We start from the raw sequence: 17,808 nt of genomic DNA, 5'->3' as shown, positions 1-17,808 counted from the left end.
AAATGAACCACAGACTTTCCACAACAACTTCTATATTAGAAGAGACATGCATAATTTTAAATCAAAACTGAATGAATTTGCAATTATGTAAGGACTGAGCAGGCAGAGAGTAATGAACAGACATATGAAGTTATCTTTCCGTCCCAGACTAATTTACTTGGCCAACACACTTTGATGGATTAGCTTTGATCCCACTGGTGTTTGTTGTGCTCTCACCCTTTGGTCTGCCATTTGTACTGACTTTCAGATACAAACAAATTGCCAAAATCACCGATGCCAGGTCAGGAGACATACTCAAATGTCATCCTTGCCTTTAGATGTATGCGCCTTACGTCTATTTTTAAATGCTTATTTACTTATGAACTGTCTTTGAAGCCAAGACTATCTTTTGACCTCTTCAATGATGATGGTGTTGATATATGCACCATCACCACCACAGGCTCACGTCGACATTCATTCACAGATCTCTGCATGCCGATGCTGATTCACGTCCCTGCTAACCTCATTACAATGCCTGCTTGTTTCTCCACAGGATTCTCATCCCATTTATTTCTACATTTTTAAAGTCGACAATTTGGAGCTAATTATCCCACAGTGGAATGGCCAGATTGTACATAGGAGGAGAAGATTTTTAAGTCCTGCGTAGAAAAAGCCAACAGAGGATTGCATAGAAAAAATAAAAACACCAGCTATGTAAATTATAATTCCTTTTGAAGCAGATAATGGATTAATTAACAAGTAAATCATGTAAAAAAAACAACAACAGAAAAACAGTAACACTGCTGGTGTCAAGATGCATTAATTTCTTATCACATCATCATCATATCACATCATCCATTCAGGTCACATTTCAACACATACTGTCATTATTGGACTAATTAGCCTATTCTCACCATGTGTCTCTCTTTTTTTTTAAGTTATGATGAAGGAGTAATTGAATTGACAGCACTAACAATGTCCTCCGTGACTTCCTCAGAAAAGTTCAATGACAAGTTAAAAAGGGAAATTTACATGAGCTAGGCCTACTCCTCATTTATCTACCTATAAGAATTTTTTTTTTATCTGATTCTCACGCGACGTTTACACGACAACGAGTGTAAAAATGATCCTCAAAATGATCTGCAAAAACTATTAACTGTATTTTGCATGCCACACCATGCAGCTATTAGGCTATAATTGGCGAGGTCACTTCGTAAAGAAGAAATATGCGCCTATAGACTGAACACGTTAAGGTCCTTGTACACTGAAATTCTTGGCCGAAATTTTATGTCACGTTATGTCAAGCACGCTTACACACTGCCTCTGAAACTTTAGTCCGTCATAAAAATTTTTTTTTTAAAAACGATTTTCTTCGTTTTTCGCATCCGTAGCAGTAGCAAGCATTTTGATCTAGGTGTTTTGACAATTCAGAGACATCGAATGACGAATACGAAAAAACGTATTTTTTATTTAATTTAATTTTTTGGTAGTTTACACAGAGACAATAATGGTTTCATTTTCAAAAACGTACAATTTGAAACCCGTTTTCAACAGTTGGAGTTTTCAGGCCTCCAAAACGCATTGTCGTGAAGTTGAACGGTCAAAATGCATTTAAAAGTTTTCAGTTTTTAGTTGAAAACGGTGATGTGTAACCTGCCCCTTAATTTATTACTGATTGTTTTGAGTGTTATCAAGTTAAGCCGGCTCAGACTAAAGGAGTTTTAGGCCGATTACCCCTACCGACATTCAGAGAAAAAAATGCATCAATGGCATTCGATGTTTGGCCCAGATTATCTGATAATTTTGGGCGTTTACAGATCAATTCTTAAACTTCCTGATCTGCTATGTTGGGGGAAGTTACTTTTAAAAGTAATACATTACATTATTGCATAACTCCATAAAAATGTATTATTGTGTTACTTAGTTAGCCTACTTTATTAACACTAAGAAAGTGAGAGAGCTACTTTGTATGGAAAGTATGCATTACGTTACTTTTGCGTTACTTTTTCTCACTTGGACTGGGCTTGCTAGATCTATTTTTCATAATAAAATAAAAAAATAAAAAAACTTCCTCTCCCTCCTGCAGCAACATCTCTTCTTTTCTCTGATTGTGTTTACTGGTGTGAGGGTGGAACAACCTGTCACTCACATGACATCACAGCAATAGCAAACTACATGATGTTTTATTAACAAAGTTCGGGAGGAGCACGTTCAGAGGTTCACTCTAGGTTCGGGCCAAACTCCGAGCTCGTAGCCCTCCCCCCGGACAGCACGCCAAATATGCATTAAACTTTACTCTCTCTAATTGTATGTAAGTGTGAACTCGTGAAACTTCGTCGTCAGCCCATGCTATGGGAATGCTTCGCGTGAACCGTTGTCTGAAGCAAGTGTGAATACATGCCAATCTTTAATGGCTATTGCAGTCAGGGGACATCAAAGCCACGCCGGCTGACTATAAAAGGGTGCCTAGAGAAGACGTCTTCAGCTTCTTTATCTTCAAGAAGCCGTTTGTTTGTGTGCGTGTGAATATCTCTCTGTGTCAGGAATTATAAAATTATTCAACTATGACAATTTAGGCGATGTGTTGCACCATGTGTGAGATTTATTACACCAAATGACACATGATTTGTGTTTGTAGGATCGGAGCACGCTCAGTCAGCCCTGGAGGGGCTGTCTGTCCTTTCTTTGATCGCTTCACAGTAAGGAAGCTTCACTCCCACCTGGCTCTCTTTAGGGGGATGGGAGCCAGGCGTCTACATCCCGCTGGTCAGGTCCCGATGTTGCTGAGATTGTGGAGTTTGCCGTTGGAGTTGGCTGAGGAGCTTGAGATGGGTTTATCCCTTTCTCAAGCCTCGCTCGCCAGCTCTGATGCTCTTAGGCCAGACCAGGAAGCTCGCTCTTCGGCCTCTTCTGGTTTGGCAGAGAGCATGTTATTGGCCTGCTCTAGTTCTGAGGAAATAGAAAACAGGAATCTCTACCGGGTTACCTCTATTCAGGACCGGCATCCTCCTGGAAGGCTTCCGTCTTGCACTCAAAGCCCTGTCAGTTTAGATCATGGCTTCTAGGCAAGGCATACATGATGATGGGCCAGGCAGGTGGTGCCGTCCACCGTTGAGACGGTGGTCCAAACGTCCAGAGAGGTGAAGGTTTAAGTTGGCAGCATTCGAGCGCTACATCCCCTGCTGTGATCATCCTTCAGCCCCCTCTTCTGATCCTGTAGCCGGGCCCGCGGGGGAGTGGGGGTGAGCATTAATGCTGGATATAGTAGCGATATTCTCCTTCTGTAATCATAAATATTAGGCTGGTATAGATGAAGCAGATGGGCAATACCGCCGCTTGTGTCCAACTGTTTCATCTATCACCTTCCAGTACTGGTGCCCGCTCCAGTACTGTGAGTATGGAGGTAGTAGCATTATGCTCCTGTATTTGCTTATGATGCAGTACTGACAGATCAGAGGTGGCAGCAAATGTGCTCCCTCTCTGGTAGGCTGACACTGAAGAGGAGAAAGCCGCATGCGTCAAACTGCCTCATTTCACCGTCTCCTGTACAGAGAGTACGAGGTAGTAGCAATTTGCACTTTCTGTATCCGCATAAGATGATTGGATGGCAATACCACCACTTGCATCCCACTTCTTCATCTGTTGCCTTCTCTGGTATTTAGAGTCCTAGGAAGATACACTTCCTATGGAATCACATTCATATGTATGTGTGGGTAGTATGGAATCATTATGCTACTTCCCTTGGGAGGGAAAGGGCAATTTACAGATTAGGAAAGATGGGCATCACTGCTAACAGCATCCCAGTTTCCTATCTGGCACCCCATGCGTTTACATGTGACTGGGCAGTACACAATAGGAGATTGGGCAATACCGCTACTGGCGTCCCATGGAGCAATTGAAAAAAAGAATGGGTCTTCGCTCTTCGCCAAGGGTGCCCCTCTTTTTCTGTTGCTCCCGCTGTATGGTGGAGGTTGGCAGTCAGTAGGGTCAACTCCCCGTTTGCTGATGGTCTGCAATAGAGAGTAGAAGGTGCGGAAGCTGCTTTAGGCACCCCATTCTCAGTACTCTCTCACCAGACTTTGCAAAAGCAAATTCAGTTTAGAGGATGTTTTCCTTAGATAAAGCGGCAGTTGAGGGAGCATAGCTCTCTCAACTGAGGCCTTTCCCCAGTTCTTTCGATGGGAAAAAAATTTGACTCCCTTTGGTGAGGTTGCCCCTTAGAGCAAGGTCAAGGATTTGCTGCGGCCTCCCTAACTTGCTCTACCCTGGGACAGTTATACAGTTAAGTATTAAGGGTATTGAGCTGTGGACCTTGACCACAGGCACTAAAGCTCTTGGTCACTAGGTGCATTATCTGGCAATGTTCTGGCTACGGCTTAGTTCACTGGGGATTTCACATTTATGTGGGCAGGCATTTGTTCAGGATGGTGCAGTGGGTATTGTTGTTCCCATAGTATCGACTGATGAAGCAATGTAGAGTTCCACTTCAAAAGGGAATGTCTAGGTTACGTATGTAACTCCGGTTCCCTGAGAAAGGAAACGAGACGATGTGTCGCGTTGCCATACTTCAGGCATGCCTGCACTTCTTCCTTCAGAATTTTGAAGCTGATGACGTCTTCTCTAGGTGCCCTTTTATAGTCAGACGACGCATGTGAGTCACCTGACTGCAGTAGCCAATCAAGACTGGCATGTATACACATGCTTAAGACACCGGTTCACTCTGAGCATTCCTATAGCGTCGAATGACAATGCAGCGTCTCGTTCCCCTTCTCAGATAACTGGGGTTACATTCGTAACCTAGACGCTCTGATTGGTCAGTCTATAGCAGGGGTGGGCAACTCCGGTCCTGGAGGGCCACTGTCCTACAGAGTTTAGCTTCAACCCTAATCAAACACACCTGAACAAGCTAATCAAGGTCCTCAGGATTACTAGAAAATTAAAGGCAGGTGATTTTTTCAGGGTTGGAGCTAAACTCTGTAGGACAGTGGCCCTCCAGGACCGAAGTTGCCCACCCCTGGTCTATAGCAATGCTGTACATCAGTCCGCTCATCTGTGACACTGAAACCAGTGCTTCTTTTAAATCTCTCGCATCACACCATACAAACATTTCGATTGTACTGAAAGTGACCTCAGAGAGAACTTTAATATGTGACCCTGGACCACAAAACCAGTCATAAGTCGCACAGGTATTATTTGTGGCAATAGCCAACAATACATTGAATGGGTCAAAATTATCGATTTTTATGTTATGCCAAAAATCATTAGGATATTAGGAAAAGCATGTTCCATAAAGATATTTTGTAAATTTCCTACTGTTAATTATATCAAATTTATATTTGTGAGTGGATGCAGCAACATTGAGGACTTCATTTGGACAACTTTAAAGGTTGCACCCTCAGATTCCAGATTTTCAAATAGTTGTATCTCAGCCAAATATTGTCCTATCCCAACAAACCATACATCAATGGAAAGCTTATTCAGCTTTCGCGTGATATATATATATATATATATATATATATATATATATATATATATATATATATCAATGTAAAAAATTGACCCTTATAACTGGTTTTGTTGTTCATTAATATGCACATTGGACTGGAATTTATTTTTTATTTTTAAGTGAGCGTTTTATTTATTTACATTTTTGTTTAAACATCCCATTTTGTTTATAAATCAATTTAAATTGAAAACTAATTTAGGAGCACTTCAGCTATTTATATATTTATATATTTGGATTATGTTGCTGCTGGCTTCTTTTTTTGTGGATTGGAATTGCCATGTATATGGCCGTGCACATTTGTAGTTTGATTTTACCTCATATCTTACTCCACAGATTTAAAAGTGTGTTTATATAAGACAGATGTGCTTTTCCTTGGATGGGGAACCCAAGGGCTGTTTCTGTGCAAACTCAATGTTCTTGGACTACCATAAAGAGGAAAATAAGCCATGGTTTAGTTTAAAATTTCTATTTGTTCTGCTTTAAGAGCTGAATGCTACTTAAGACCCAAATTGTTTTTGCCAAAAGGTTTTTATAAAAGGAGAAATGTCTAATGAATGCATAATACTTTCTTGTTTAATTTTTCTAGTGATAAAATGTTTACAAGCTGTTTAATTGATAAAATTACATAAAAATGAAAAAAATAATCAAAACAAAATCAAATCTAAATTCATAAAATGATCCCATAATGGGAACCTCTAAAAGGGGACAGAACCTTTTAAGGTTCTATATAGAAAATTCACTTCTAAGATATACTGTAAACAAACATTTATAATTTTGCAAGTCTCAAAATCAATTCCAGGATCCCTGAAAGTCTTGAAAATGCAAAAAAATTTAAAATAAAAATGACAGAGAATTTAACCAATGTGCATTCTATGTGTAAATGGTGAAAAAAGAAACATAGCATGGAAAAGTACACATTTATGACATTCCACTTGCATCTAATGATAGAGAAAGCTGTATAAAGTAATTCATTTCAAGTAAGTCATATGGTCACCTGATTGCTGTTTGTGTAAACAAGCATGTTAGCCTCATGACCAAGCTAAGCCTGTTCTTATCACATTGCTTTGGAGATTTCCTATTCGATTTAGTAGTGCTCCACCAAAAAGTTCAGCATGCCTGATGAATTCTAACCGAATACCTCAGGCAGCGCAAGTTTCTACAGCAAGCAATCCTGAAATTTACCAATCTGAGTGTATTTATAGAAAAATACAGGCTCTGAAAATTAACATATAAATTAGACAAAGACCGATCAAATTCGGCATTCGGAGCAAGAAATTATGTTAAACCAAAACTGACAAAAAGGTGAACAAAGATATTTTTTCAAGAGTAATGCATGTCAAATAATATATGCACAGTTTCCATCATTCACATTTATGTGATTTTCATGATATTGTGACAAAGAGAACAGCATCACAGGGTCATCACTCATCTGTGACCAAGAAAAGATTTCATTACAAACAATTAAAGCAATTAAATAATAATTTCATGTTTGTAAAGCTGTAATGAGAATCTGCAGTTACATGTTACATACTATGTTATTGCACATAAAAAACTAGGTGGATATCATTATTCTGTCTGTTTGCATTAATGTTTAACACATACACTCAAAAACACAAGGCATGTTCCCTGAAGATACTGACATTCATATCCTGGATGTATATGTCATTTATAAAAATGTATATGCTATAGGGCATGATGCATTCACACAGCATGAGCTATTTTAATGGCTACATTACTGGTACACATAGAGAGACTCAAAAGAGCTGGAAAAAAGTAATCCTTTAAACCCATCTACTTTAATCTTAAGGCTTTTGTAATTGTTATTGATCGCACAGAATTGTAGGAATAAAATTCGTAAGTCCAACTGAATGCCTTGGAATGACTGCAAATGTTTCAGGGGAAGGTAACACATTTTGTTCAGAAGGCATCTTTGCTGAAGTGCCACTTTCATCTGCTGTATGATGTAGTATCCACCATTAAAATTAATTTGAAAGCATTGAGGTTGTAATTGCTAAAATTATTCAATTACCTTCCTTATTTTACCATAAGCTCTGAAAACACTGTCTTTGTTGCAGATTTAGTTAACATAAACTCTTAACATCCATAGAACCTTTCCATTCCACGAAAGGTCCTTTATTGTGGAAAACTTCTTTAGATTTTTAAAATGTTCTTCACACCAAGAAAAAAATGGTTCTTTTAAGAACTGTTCACTGAAAGGTTCTTTGGTGAACCAAAAATTGCTCTTCTATGGCATCACTGTGAAAACCTTCACGACCTTTCATTTTAAGAGTGCTTGAAAAATATACATGATGCAAAGAGCCTTGAAAATGTTGTCAAACATTCCAAGCGGAAATTGTTTACCTCCTGACTTTTCAATTTACGAGTGAGATATTTTTCTTTTGTACTCTGATACTATGTGCCTCTCGCCATGGTGTAACAAACAAACCATGGCCAGGAGAAATTGAACTCAGATGTTTTCATTTACCAGGGCAATGCTGAAAGAGTGCTTCTGAGCTTAAGGGAACCTCATATCTCAGTCCAGATTCTGTTATTTCAGGTTCTCTGTGTGATGTAATAAACACACTGGATTTGCAATATACGATTTTGATATTCGGATTCACAATGTGCCTCCGTGTTGAACTATCATCAGTAGTGTGACCACTCTTATTGCAGGTTGTTTTATTATGTATATGTTCTACAATGCTGACATGTTTTTAAAAATAAGAAACGTGATTTTAGTAATCCAAGACATTGACAAATAAATACATAAGTAAAGCATTCACTGGCATGCCACAGACAAACATCAATATCAATATTCATTTTGGACAGAAACCGTGAGGAAACACTAAACATTATAGACTAATAAGACATCCAGACTGTTCACTCAAACTCACAAGCACTCATATATCAAAGTATACAGTATAGGCTACTAAACAAATACAATTTATAATAAACATTTTTGCTTCATTAAACCTCTCAAAAACAAGACTGCAAAATGCAACAACAGACAAGGATCTAATTTCATGAGATGAGGACATTAATTGCATGGTTTATTACTGTATTGCAAAGCAGATACGCTGCCAAACCAGTCATGTCTGACCTGTTAGTTCACTAAATTAATTATGATATCAAATACAGCAGTATGTTAGATTCTGAGTCGTAGTTTTTCTATGTAAACATGCACTAGACCAGGGGTTTCCAAACCTGCTCCTGGAGGGCCACGTTCCGGTAGAGTTTAGCTCCAACTTGCCTTAACTCACCAGCCTGGAAGATCTGGTATGCTTATAGTTATACCCCGATTAGATGGTTCAGATGTGTTTAATTGGGGTTGGAGCTGAACTTTGCAGGACAGTGGCCTTCCAGGAGCAGGATTGGACACCCCAATGCCAGGGAGAGCAGCAACCTTTGTATCGGCAGAATGTCAGAGACGATTAGCTAAAGCCAGGGCGGTTTTTAATTTATTTAAATAAAAAAATATTTATTTATTTAGACTTTCAAAAACAGCAGATTTTAATTCTGCTGTTCGGCTATTTCTGTTCATTCCAGTTTGTTTTTGCCTGAGCTCATCTCATAAAAGCGCTGAGACCCCTGCGTTCTGCGCGGTGCTTTTTTTTATTATTACTATGTTCCAGCGCCATGTCTTGCATTTGTCTTCAGTTCATATTGTTCAACTGATCACTTTATCTTCTGATTTTTTAACCAAACTCTTTTTTTAAGTCGACTATTAATGATTATTAAGTGAGAGTCTGTATTTGGACCTCAGTATAGTCTGAATTTTAATATAAAATCTACTTTAGCAACTCTGAAACTGAAAGTTATTGCAATATTATTGCCATAAAAAAATAAAATAAAAAAAAACACTACATCTGCACTGATACTAGTGTGCAATCAGCAATATAGTGAGAGGAGAGTATGCACAGATCTGAAAAGAGGACTTTACAGAAATGTATTGCCTGCCTCCTTCATGTTAGGTTATAATGCGATACTGACAAGAACAGATATGCCAAGACTGCAAATCGCCACAACATAAAAAATACGAACAACAACCAAGAACATATGAAAACACAAACCATAAATTCTAACATTTGCACTCCAATAAAGGTAATGACTGCAGGATTTATGCTTCAGTTAGACAACAGGTTAGACTACTGGATGGAGACAATAAAGGTATACATTTATTCAGTCAGACTAGTCCTTCTCTACAAAGGACATACTTGACTATCTGATAAAGGGAGCTTGTTTGGACCTCCATTCCCACTCTGCTCCAGCTCTTCCTCTTCATCCTTACACTTCTCCATGTTGCACATGGACATGGGCACACGAACAGCAATGGTGGACATCTCTCCAAGTTGACTGTCTCCTGTGGCAGTGATGGCCCCTTTGTCTGATGTCTGGTTCAGATTGGTGGAATCCAGATTGGCGACATTTCCTCTAAACATCTGGATCAGACACTTCCTGAACTGAGAGAAAAAGCATTAGATTGAACATTTATAAGGATCATGACTTTAATTTTGCTAGTAATTATGCTTGTTATGAACTCAAGACACAAAAGAAAAGCTTTGATTAATGTGTTCTGTCTCTGTGACACCATGTAGAGATTTGTTTTCAGCAGTTAGCCCTTTGCACAACCTCTGCATTGAAACAAGGAAAAGGTCATTAAGCAAGATGTATTCTATGTAAAACAAGGACATTTTGGCCTTAATTAAAGCAGATAAGGTCATGGGAAGTAAATATATTCATTTCCTCAAGGTTTTGGTTGGACTGGATGAAAATGAGGTACCCTGGGTAATTATAATACCAGCTACTGCCTCTCTCTGACAAATTTGTAATGCAGAGAGCCACTACAGTGGGGATACATTTACAGAACAATACAGACAGAACATACTAAGACAAACTGCATCTCAAATGGAAAGTCATAGAAAGCTTAACCTGCTTATAACAATACTTTTACAGTGTTTATTAGTCTAAAATAATGTTCATTTATAAATAATATATTTTTTTATTTCATTTAAAGGGGCTATAGCCTTTGTAATAAGTTTCATATATTATTCGCTTTTTTATTGTCAATGTGTGAACAGCAAAAACGATACCTTCTCTGAGAGCCTGTAGACAGATTTTTATAAAAAGGACTAGGTACATTTCCCAAGGAAAATCAAAAGGCTGTGACGTTTACGTGCATTCCCGAGAGCCTCTCTTCCATTCCCTGACACATTAAGCGAATTCTTATACAATGTTCTGGACAATGTCGAAAAAGCCAGTCTGTACTGCAATGTCAAAGTGTCATGCAAAGAAAAGGGATTAAACTATTGTCTCACATAGCCAGATCTATTAGTCTAGTCTCACATATACTTCAAAATCAAACTATCGTAATAGTATCATTTTAACTGTCGACATGATGGTGGTGCAAACATATCCACATAACTATGATCAGATGCTTTCGTAACTGCTGTTTTCTCACCACTGACATTTTTGTTGTGTGTTTATTTTGTTATTGAGAGTAAAGCACACAGCACATATTTACACTATAAAAAAATATATGACAACATAAGTTTTTACATTGCTTTAACTTATCAAAATAAGTTAAGAAAAGTTATACAAGATTAAACAAATGTTTTTAAGCCAGTTTAAAGTTTTTTAAATTAAACATTTTAAGTTGATTTAAGCATCCAAGTTGAATGTACTTAAAAATTTAAGGCAGCAACTTTTTTTTACAGTGTACATATTCATCTAAATGTCGCTCTCAGCAGCGTGGACGGCATTGGATGTTCACTAACAGTATATCGCTGAAACGGTATTATTTCTAACTTCCTTTTACTCCTAAGCAAAGAACGAAAAAGAACTATGCTGTGACGTCGTGAGTATATCGGGGCCTTGAATCGCATCTCTTGTATGTTATGTGTATCAATAAGTTGCTGGCAGCAGTTCACTTAATGGCCAGCAGTTTCGCTAATAAAAAAGGGCTTCTGAATTCTACAATATCTCTTCTAAGATTAACTTTTTTTTTTTTTTACATAAATTAACAGTGTTTTATGAACAAATACAAACAGCAGTATATTAATAAATTAACATTAAAAGATTAATCAATTCTGAAAAAGTGTTGTGCATTGTTAGTTCAAGGCGCCTAATGCATTAACTAACATAAATTGTACAAATGTAGCCGTATATTAGTGTTACCAGAACAATTGAAAAAAGACAATTAAACCTAGCAGCCAATCGTGAGCTTAGAATTATAAGGTTCTATCTCCACTTTTGGTCGAAATTGAGTTTTTGACATAATCTGATCCATTAGGTGTTTATTAATGCCTGTGTGGTGTTATTTTTGTAAAAAAAAAAAAAAAAATTAGTAGTTATTAATAATTAATCAAATAAAAAGGTTCTATCTCACAAAAACATAAACCGAGTTGGGATTATAAGGTTCTATCTCCAGTAGATTCAATATCCAATCAAAATCAAAAATCCAATCAAGCTGTGTGTTTGTATTATAAATATATAAATTGATTCAAATCAATGGTTATATACATTTATTCTTTGAAATGTGGGGTTTTATTTGTAAAAGTGGAGATAGAACCTTATAATTCCAAACAGAATCAGAGCTCTCAGAATTATAAGGTTCTATCTCCATTTGGGCCATCTTAAAAAATCCCATTTCCAAATGTGCCAGGATTTTGATATTCTATCCTCAAAGTACCTGTAGGGTGATGGTCTTGTTGAGCTATAATAGTAGATTATACTACATAACAGTTTTGCCAGCTGGGATGTAAAAACTTTGATGCTCAATATCTCAGAACTACCCTAAACGGAGATAGAACCTTATAATTCTAAGCCCACGCAATGTTAGTTCAGATCTCTCAAATCGATATATGATCCATTTCAGAAAAGACAGACTGACAGTAAACTTTGCATCCTCATTGAATACGCCAAATAACAGCAAACTTTCACAAGGGCTCTACAATGCAGCATTACCAATGCTATATGGGTAAAGAAACCGTCACTATTCTTAATCTCAAGTGTTTGTTCTCGTCTCTCTATAATGTAGTCTGTTTCTCTCTCACACATCAGAGAAATTTGCGACCCTGGCTGTGACCCTTGCTCTGAATTTATTCTGGGAACAGCTGGGAAGGACCTGGGTTAGTTCTGGAAGATGTGCACAGCTCAAGGGGTCCAGCAGCCTCCGCTCCAAACCACCTGGGACCCACATCCTAGGGGTGGTCATCAGTGTCACATGACTGCAAAAGATCATTGCTTCATTCTTTACATCAAACGACACACTACAGGGATACTGAGGAGAAATTTCCCTCTACAACCATGTTCAAAAAATAATGGGATATCATGGAGCAAAAGTGCAGACTGTATCACTTATTACGCATGAATCCACTGAGAAAGCAGATTATCATTCAATTGGAAATAATCAGAGGTTTAAACCAACATTAGAGATATGATACATTTTTCATTGGGTATACACGGACCACTCTACCTCTGTGGATTTGAACTTTTAAAAATGTAATATTTTTTTGAAGTAAGAAAAAAACTGAATCTCCTCAACCAACACTGTCAAGAGTAAAGAGCATCAGATGTCTGTCATTTGTCCCTGACATATAATGGAGGGGAAAAAAGTTTAGCAGTTCAGACCTCATGCTCATTCTATGACTTTTATTGAAAAGAATACTGAATTCCGACAGGATAGCTATAATAACCATAAACCACAACATTCCCATAGTGCTAAGATGCATTGCCTTTGCTCTTCCTTGCTTTTCTTCCTTTATTGATTGATGGGATAAAACACCAGAAATTGATTTTTAATGTATAAAATATAAAATCCTCTTTGTTTTTTTTCTCAGCACGACACCCTAAACTCAGAAGTATTGTTTTTATAAGATGTGTAGGTGATCTGAAAAGGCCAGATAAGGATGACAAATGGCAAAGATGTACCTGCTTATTCATGAAGACATAGATGATGGGATTGTATACAGCTGCAGTCTTTGAGAAGAAGGCCGGTATTGAGCCCAGGCGAGGATCAATATAAATTGTGGGACAGGCTGTGACAATAATTGAAAATGCTGCATAAGGTGTCCATCCAACCATATATGCAAGTATCATTATAATGACCATCCTCGCCACCTCTCGGTCAGGCTTACGCGCACTACCCAGCCTTCCATGAGTGTTCGATACCTATTAGACATAATAAAGTTCTAAGGTTAATTACAGTCCAAGAGTAAGTTCAAATCAAATGTTCTGCTGAACACAAAAGAAGATATTTAGAAAAATGTCGGTAACCAAACAGTTGATGGACCCCATTGACTTCCATAGTAGGAAAAAAAAATACTATGGAAGTCAATGGGGTCCATCAACTGTTTGGTTACCGACATTTTTCAAAATATCTTCTTTTGTGTTCAGCAGAAAAAAGAAATTCATACAGGTTTGAAACAACTTGAGGGTGAGTAAATGATGACAGAATTTTCATTTTTGGGTGAACTATCCCTTTAATTACAATACACAACCAAACAGAATCTCAAAAGGCTTTAAGTTTTTTGCTAGTTTTATTTTGCTCTTTATTCATTTACATCTAAAGATTTGCTATGAAGCAAGTAATGAAAATCAAGATATGAGTATTTGACCAACCTTTCTGAGCTTCTGCATAAGTTTACCATAGGAGATAATGATCACGCCAAGAGGAAGGATAAAACATGTAGTGAAAAAGGTGATGATGTAGGTGTGGTCATAGTAATCAGTTGAGTACCTTAAAGGAGGAAAACAGAGACTTTAGACCTCCTCAATCTTACCTACATGACATCTAGCAGGTACTTTGAGCACAAAAAATTAGTGTGGATAAGAATGCTTAGGTAATCAGTTGTGCACAAATCTTTAACAATAAAAGCACATGTGTATGTTAGACACTTGCATAATATGTTTTGTTGAGTGCTTTGTTTGTCCAAAAAAACATTGCAACAGAACAATTGAGTACTAAGCTCCCACTGCAAGCTCAAGGCAGTGCCAAAATTTGGATCACTTGAGAATAAATAGAAACCAGAATTTAAAACGTTATATTCACTGCTTTGCTGTCAGAGATCTCAACTGCAGATACTACATTACTCTTAATGTTGAACATCAATGTGGATGCAACTATGCCCGACAATGGTAAAAAATATTCCCCCATCTACGTGTCAGTGCGCATTCCCTATTCAAATATTTTTGCACTGTTTGTGTTCCAAGGCCAAGGCCAACCCACCAGTTTCTTGAAAGCAATTTTTCAACTGATGGTTGCATGGCATGAGCCTTGGGGTTATAAGTGGTTTCTTTTTTCTGTCATAATATAACACACAGGAAGAGGCCTTGACTCCAGCTACTTGTTTGATTCCAAATTATGCTACTTTCAGGAACATGTGCATTTTGGTATTCATCAATAATGTAATATTGTATCACTGTGGATGTTGTTCTGTTAATACATGTGCATGACAGTGAAACACAGACAGAGTTTGAAAGACTGTGAGTGTGAGTCTTAGAAGAACGAATACTGGATAATTAGAGTGAATGAAGGAAGGGACATTCAGTGAAATTGTATTTTGAGCTCACCAGTTGGGTTCACAGGTAGTGCCAATTTTGCTGATTGTATAACTGTTCCAACCCAGAACTGGCGGGATTGTCCAGATGAAAGAGAAGGTCCAAACAAAAATAAGACCCATAGCTGCATGCTTGCCTCCCAGACGGACATTTTTCAGAGGACGACAGATCACAAAAAAACGCTCGAATGCCAAGATTGCTAAAGACCACAAAGCCACAATCCCTAGAAAGCAAGAAGGTACACCCATGTACTGTTTACTCTTCAGAAAAGCAATTACTTCACACACAAACAATGAGTATCATGTTTTTTTGTTTTTTTTTTACATTGATATTTGTAAGCCAAGGTAATATAAATGATAAACAATATGCCAAAAAAAATTAATAGTGACTATTCAATAAGTAACTATTACTTTTACTATATGTAACTATTACAATTTTTTCCTCTGCTAGCCCAACAGTGACAAGTACTGGTTACTAATAAATTTGGGAGAGTTTCTGGTAAGCAGTGAATAAGAAATAATAGTCATATTTAATGAATAAAACTCGAATATGCACTAGCAACAAGTGGAATACATACTACAACAGAATTCAATAAAAAAAAATTTAAAAAAAAGAAATTTCTTACTAATAACATTGAAATAACTTATTGTCACTGGGAGTGGCTACTAGCAAAGGAATAAGGCTACAAATGGGCTAAGTAAGTATACTTAAATGACAAAAAAAAATACAACAAATTGTTTTAGTAACACAAAATAATTCATATTTCGTTTAAACTAAAGGAATAAATGTTCCACGTCTTGGTACAGTTATAATAACTCACCGAAAAAAGTGACAGCGAATCCCTCCAGCACACACGCCCAGACACCCAGGAAGAAGTAGCCTCGTGCGTTAGTTAAAAAACTTATAGTGCCTCCTGTCAGTGAAACTAAAAAATCGGCAACAGATAAATTAACAATGATGTAATTCAACGGTTTCCTTAACTGTTTGTATCTAAACGTCACGAACATAACGGTGAAGTTCTCTGTTAGAGACAGTGAAGTCACTACGAACATGAGACAGGCGAGGAAAGTGTAATTCCAGGGCGCAATAGACTTGATGGGACCCGTGAACGGATCGTCCGGTGGGGTGATGTCGGTGGACTCGGTGACTGAAGACACAAACGATTCCATGACAGCGTTTAGGGCTGACATTGAGGGAAAAAAACGATCAAGAAAAGTTCATAAAATCATCACTTGGGAGCTTCTTGAAAGTCCAAGACAGGTGTTTTTACAGGCTACTAACCGACACAGAATGTGCAGAAACACACCTGTATAATTGCTAAATGGATGGTATACGGTTTCTTAATGCTTTTAATTTCGAAAATACAACAATATTTTCTAGTACAACAATCCACTTGAGGAGACAACAGTCCTTAAAAAGAAGAGCGCCTTTGCCTAAAGGTTGCACTGAAACGTCACAGGTCCGCTCGCTTTCCGTCCACGGCTGAGCATAGGCATGTTCGTGCTGTTCTCCTTTATATAGCCAACAGTCCGTCGGCATGGCCATCTCAATCCCTCGAGGTAATGAGAAAAGCCCTTTTCCAAGTTAACTGAGACATTTCAGAGCGGCGTCACGCGCTTTACTCTCTTAAAGCTGAACGCAGTCGGGGTTTTTCACCCAATAAAAAAAGTTTTCCACACACAGTAAACTATCACTTAATGATACACATTCACACGAGATGAGGTCTCCAGACATATCGGTCTTTTAGAAAAAGCTAAAAAGCTAGAGGAAAATGCTTTTTTCTTCTTTCTTTTTTTTTACATGGAGTGGGTTGCCCCCTCATGGGCACCGCCATAGTTATATCACATGACCAGCTGTCTCATTAAAAAGGTGCAAAACTGGGGTATGCATCATATGCACTTCACTTCATATGCAAGACAAGATATATCTGTCTGATGGGAATGTCCTGCTCTATCCATAAAAATAGGTGGCAGTATAGAGTCCAAATCCACTTAAAAAAATAAAAAAACACTGGGAACTAAAATAAAGCCAGATAAATAGGCCAATAAATGGAAAAGTGCACAATTAAACTAAACAGATTAGCCTACTGGCAGTGAGGCTATTGCATACATCAAAATTCAGCTCTGATGATTATTCTTAATGCAAAGTTTTCCTTAAAAAAAGTCATGTTAAGCAAAAGATAACTTTTCACAGCATAATTTTGACTGCAAAATATTTTGACATCCGAGATTATTTCATGATCTTCTTCCACAGATAATGTCTGAAATGTCTCCTGCCTCAAACTGACAAGAGGAAAAAATACCAGGAGTGATTCATCCGCTACAAGATTAAACGGCATGATTACCTGTGCAGCTTTCCAAAGGAGAAATAATTAAGCAAATAGGAAATGCAAAGAAACTGAGACATTTGTTCAGACATTTAGAAACAACACACTACCACGCACTGCCCTTGCACATGTAAGCAATTTATGCATCTTATGAGGATCAATCAACAACAGCAAAATTTGATTTACATTTCACAGAACCACAGGCATGATGGGAAATAAAGGAGTTCAACTTATCCTAATTGCTATTCTGTAATGAAGGGTCAATTGATCTTGAGCAAATTTAATTAACCTGAGTAGGTTCCAGTGCAAGGAATCTTTGAATATGGATCCTTCTCTTTGAGGATAGATTATGTGTGTGTGTGTGTGTGTGTGTGTGTGTGTGTGTGTGTGTGTGTGTGTGTGTGTGTGTGTGTGTGTGTGTGTGTGTGTGTGTGTGTGT

At 37.7% G+C, this 17,808-nt stretch overlaps 1 protein-coding gene across 2 annotated transcripts; it reads right to left on the bottom strand.

The window, feature by feature from the left end:
* Positions 1 to 6,849: 6,849 nt before the first annotated feature.
* On the bottom strand, positions 6,850 to 16,835 carry valopb (vertebrate ancient long opsin b). 2 transcript variants are annotated; one of them, XR_014201261.1, is made up of 6 exons: positions 15,864 to 16,835; positions 15,056 to 15,266; positions 14,105 to 14,222; positions 13,415 to 13,654; positions 8,889 to 9,945; positions 6,850 to 8,689 (listed from the first exon to the last, which is right to left on the bottom strand). XR_014201261.1 is itself a non-coding variant. In XM_082152639.1 (5 exons), exons 1-5 carry the CDS (start codon positions 16,231 to 16,233, stop codon positions 9,685 to 9,687), a joined length of 1,200 nt encoding a protein of 399 aa, XP_082008765.1. In that variant the 5' UTR covers positions 16,234 to 16,835; the 3' UTR covers positions 6,850 to 9,684. The 2 variants fall into 2 exon arrangements, 1 of the variants encoding a protein (XP_082008765.1); XM_082152639.1 differs by having other exon boundaries at positions 6,850 to 9,945.
* Between the last annotated feature and the right edge of the window lie 973 nt (positions 16,836 to 17,808).

Source organism: Leuciscus leuciscus (assembly GCF_965113295.1).
Source record: "Leuciscus leuciscus genome assembly, chromosome: 21".
NCBI lineage: Eukaryota > Metazoa > Chordata > Actinopteri > Cypriniformes > Leuciscidae > Leuciscus > Leuciscus leuciscus.
This window is presented reverse-complemented; position numbering and strand designations above follow the sequence as displayed.

Excerpts from the sequence above, each read along its gene's own strand:
- valopb (XM_082152639.1), bottom strand. The coding sequence starts at position 16,233 with ATGTCAGCCCTAAACGCTGTCATGGAATCGTTTGTGTCTTCAGTCACC. Across the intron at positions 15,267-15,863 it reads ATTCGCTGTCACTTTTTTCG|GGATTGTGGCTTTGTGGTCT; the intron begins GTGAGTTATTAT and ends CTTGCTTTCTAG. Across the intron at positions 9,946-13,414 it reads ATGTCTTCATGAATAAGCAG|TTCAGGAAGTGTCTGATCCA; the intron begins GTACATCTTTGC and ends TTTTTCTCTCAG.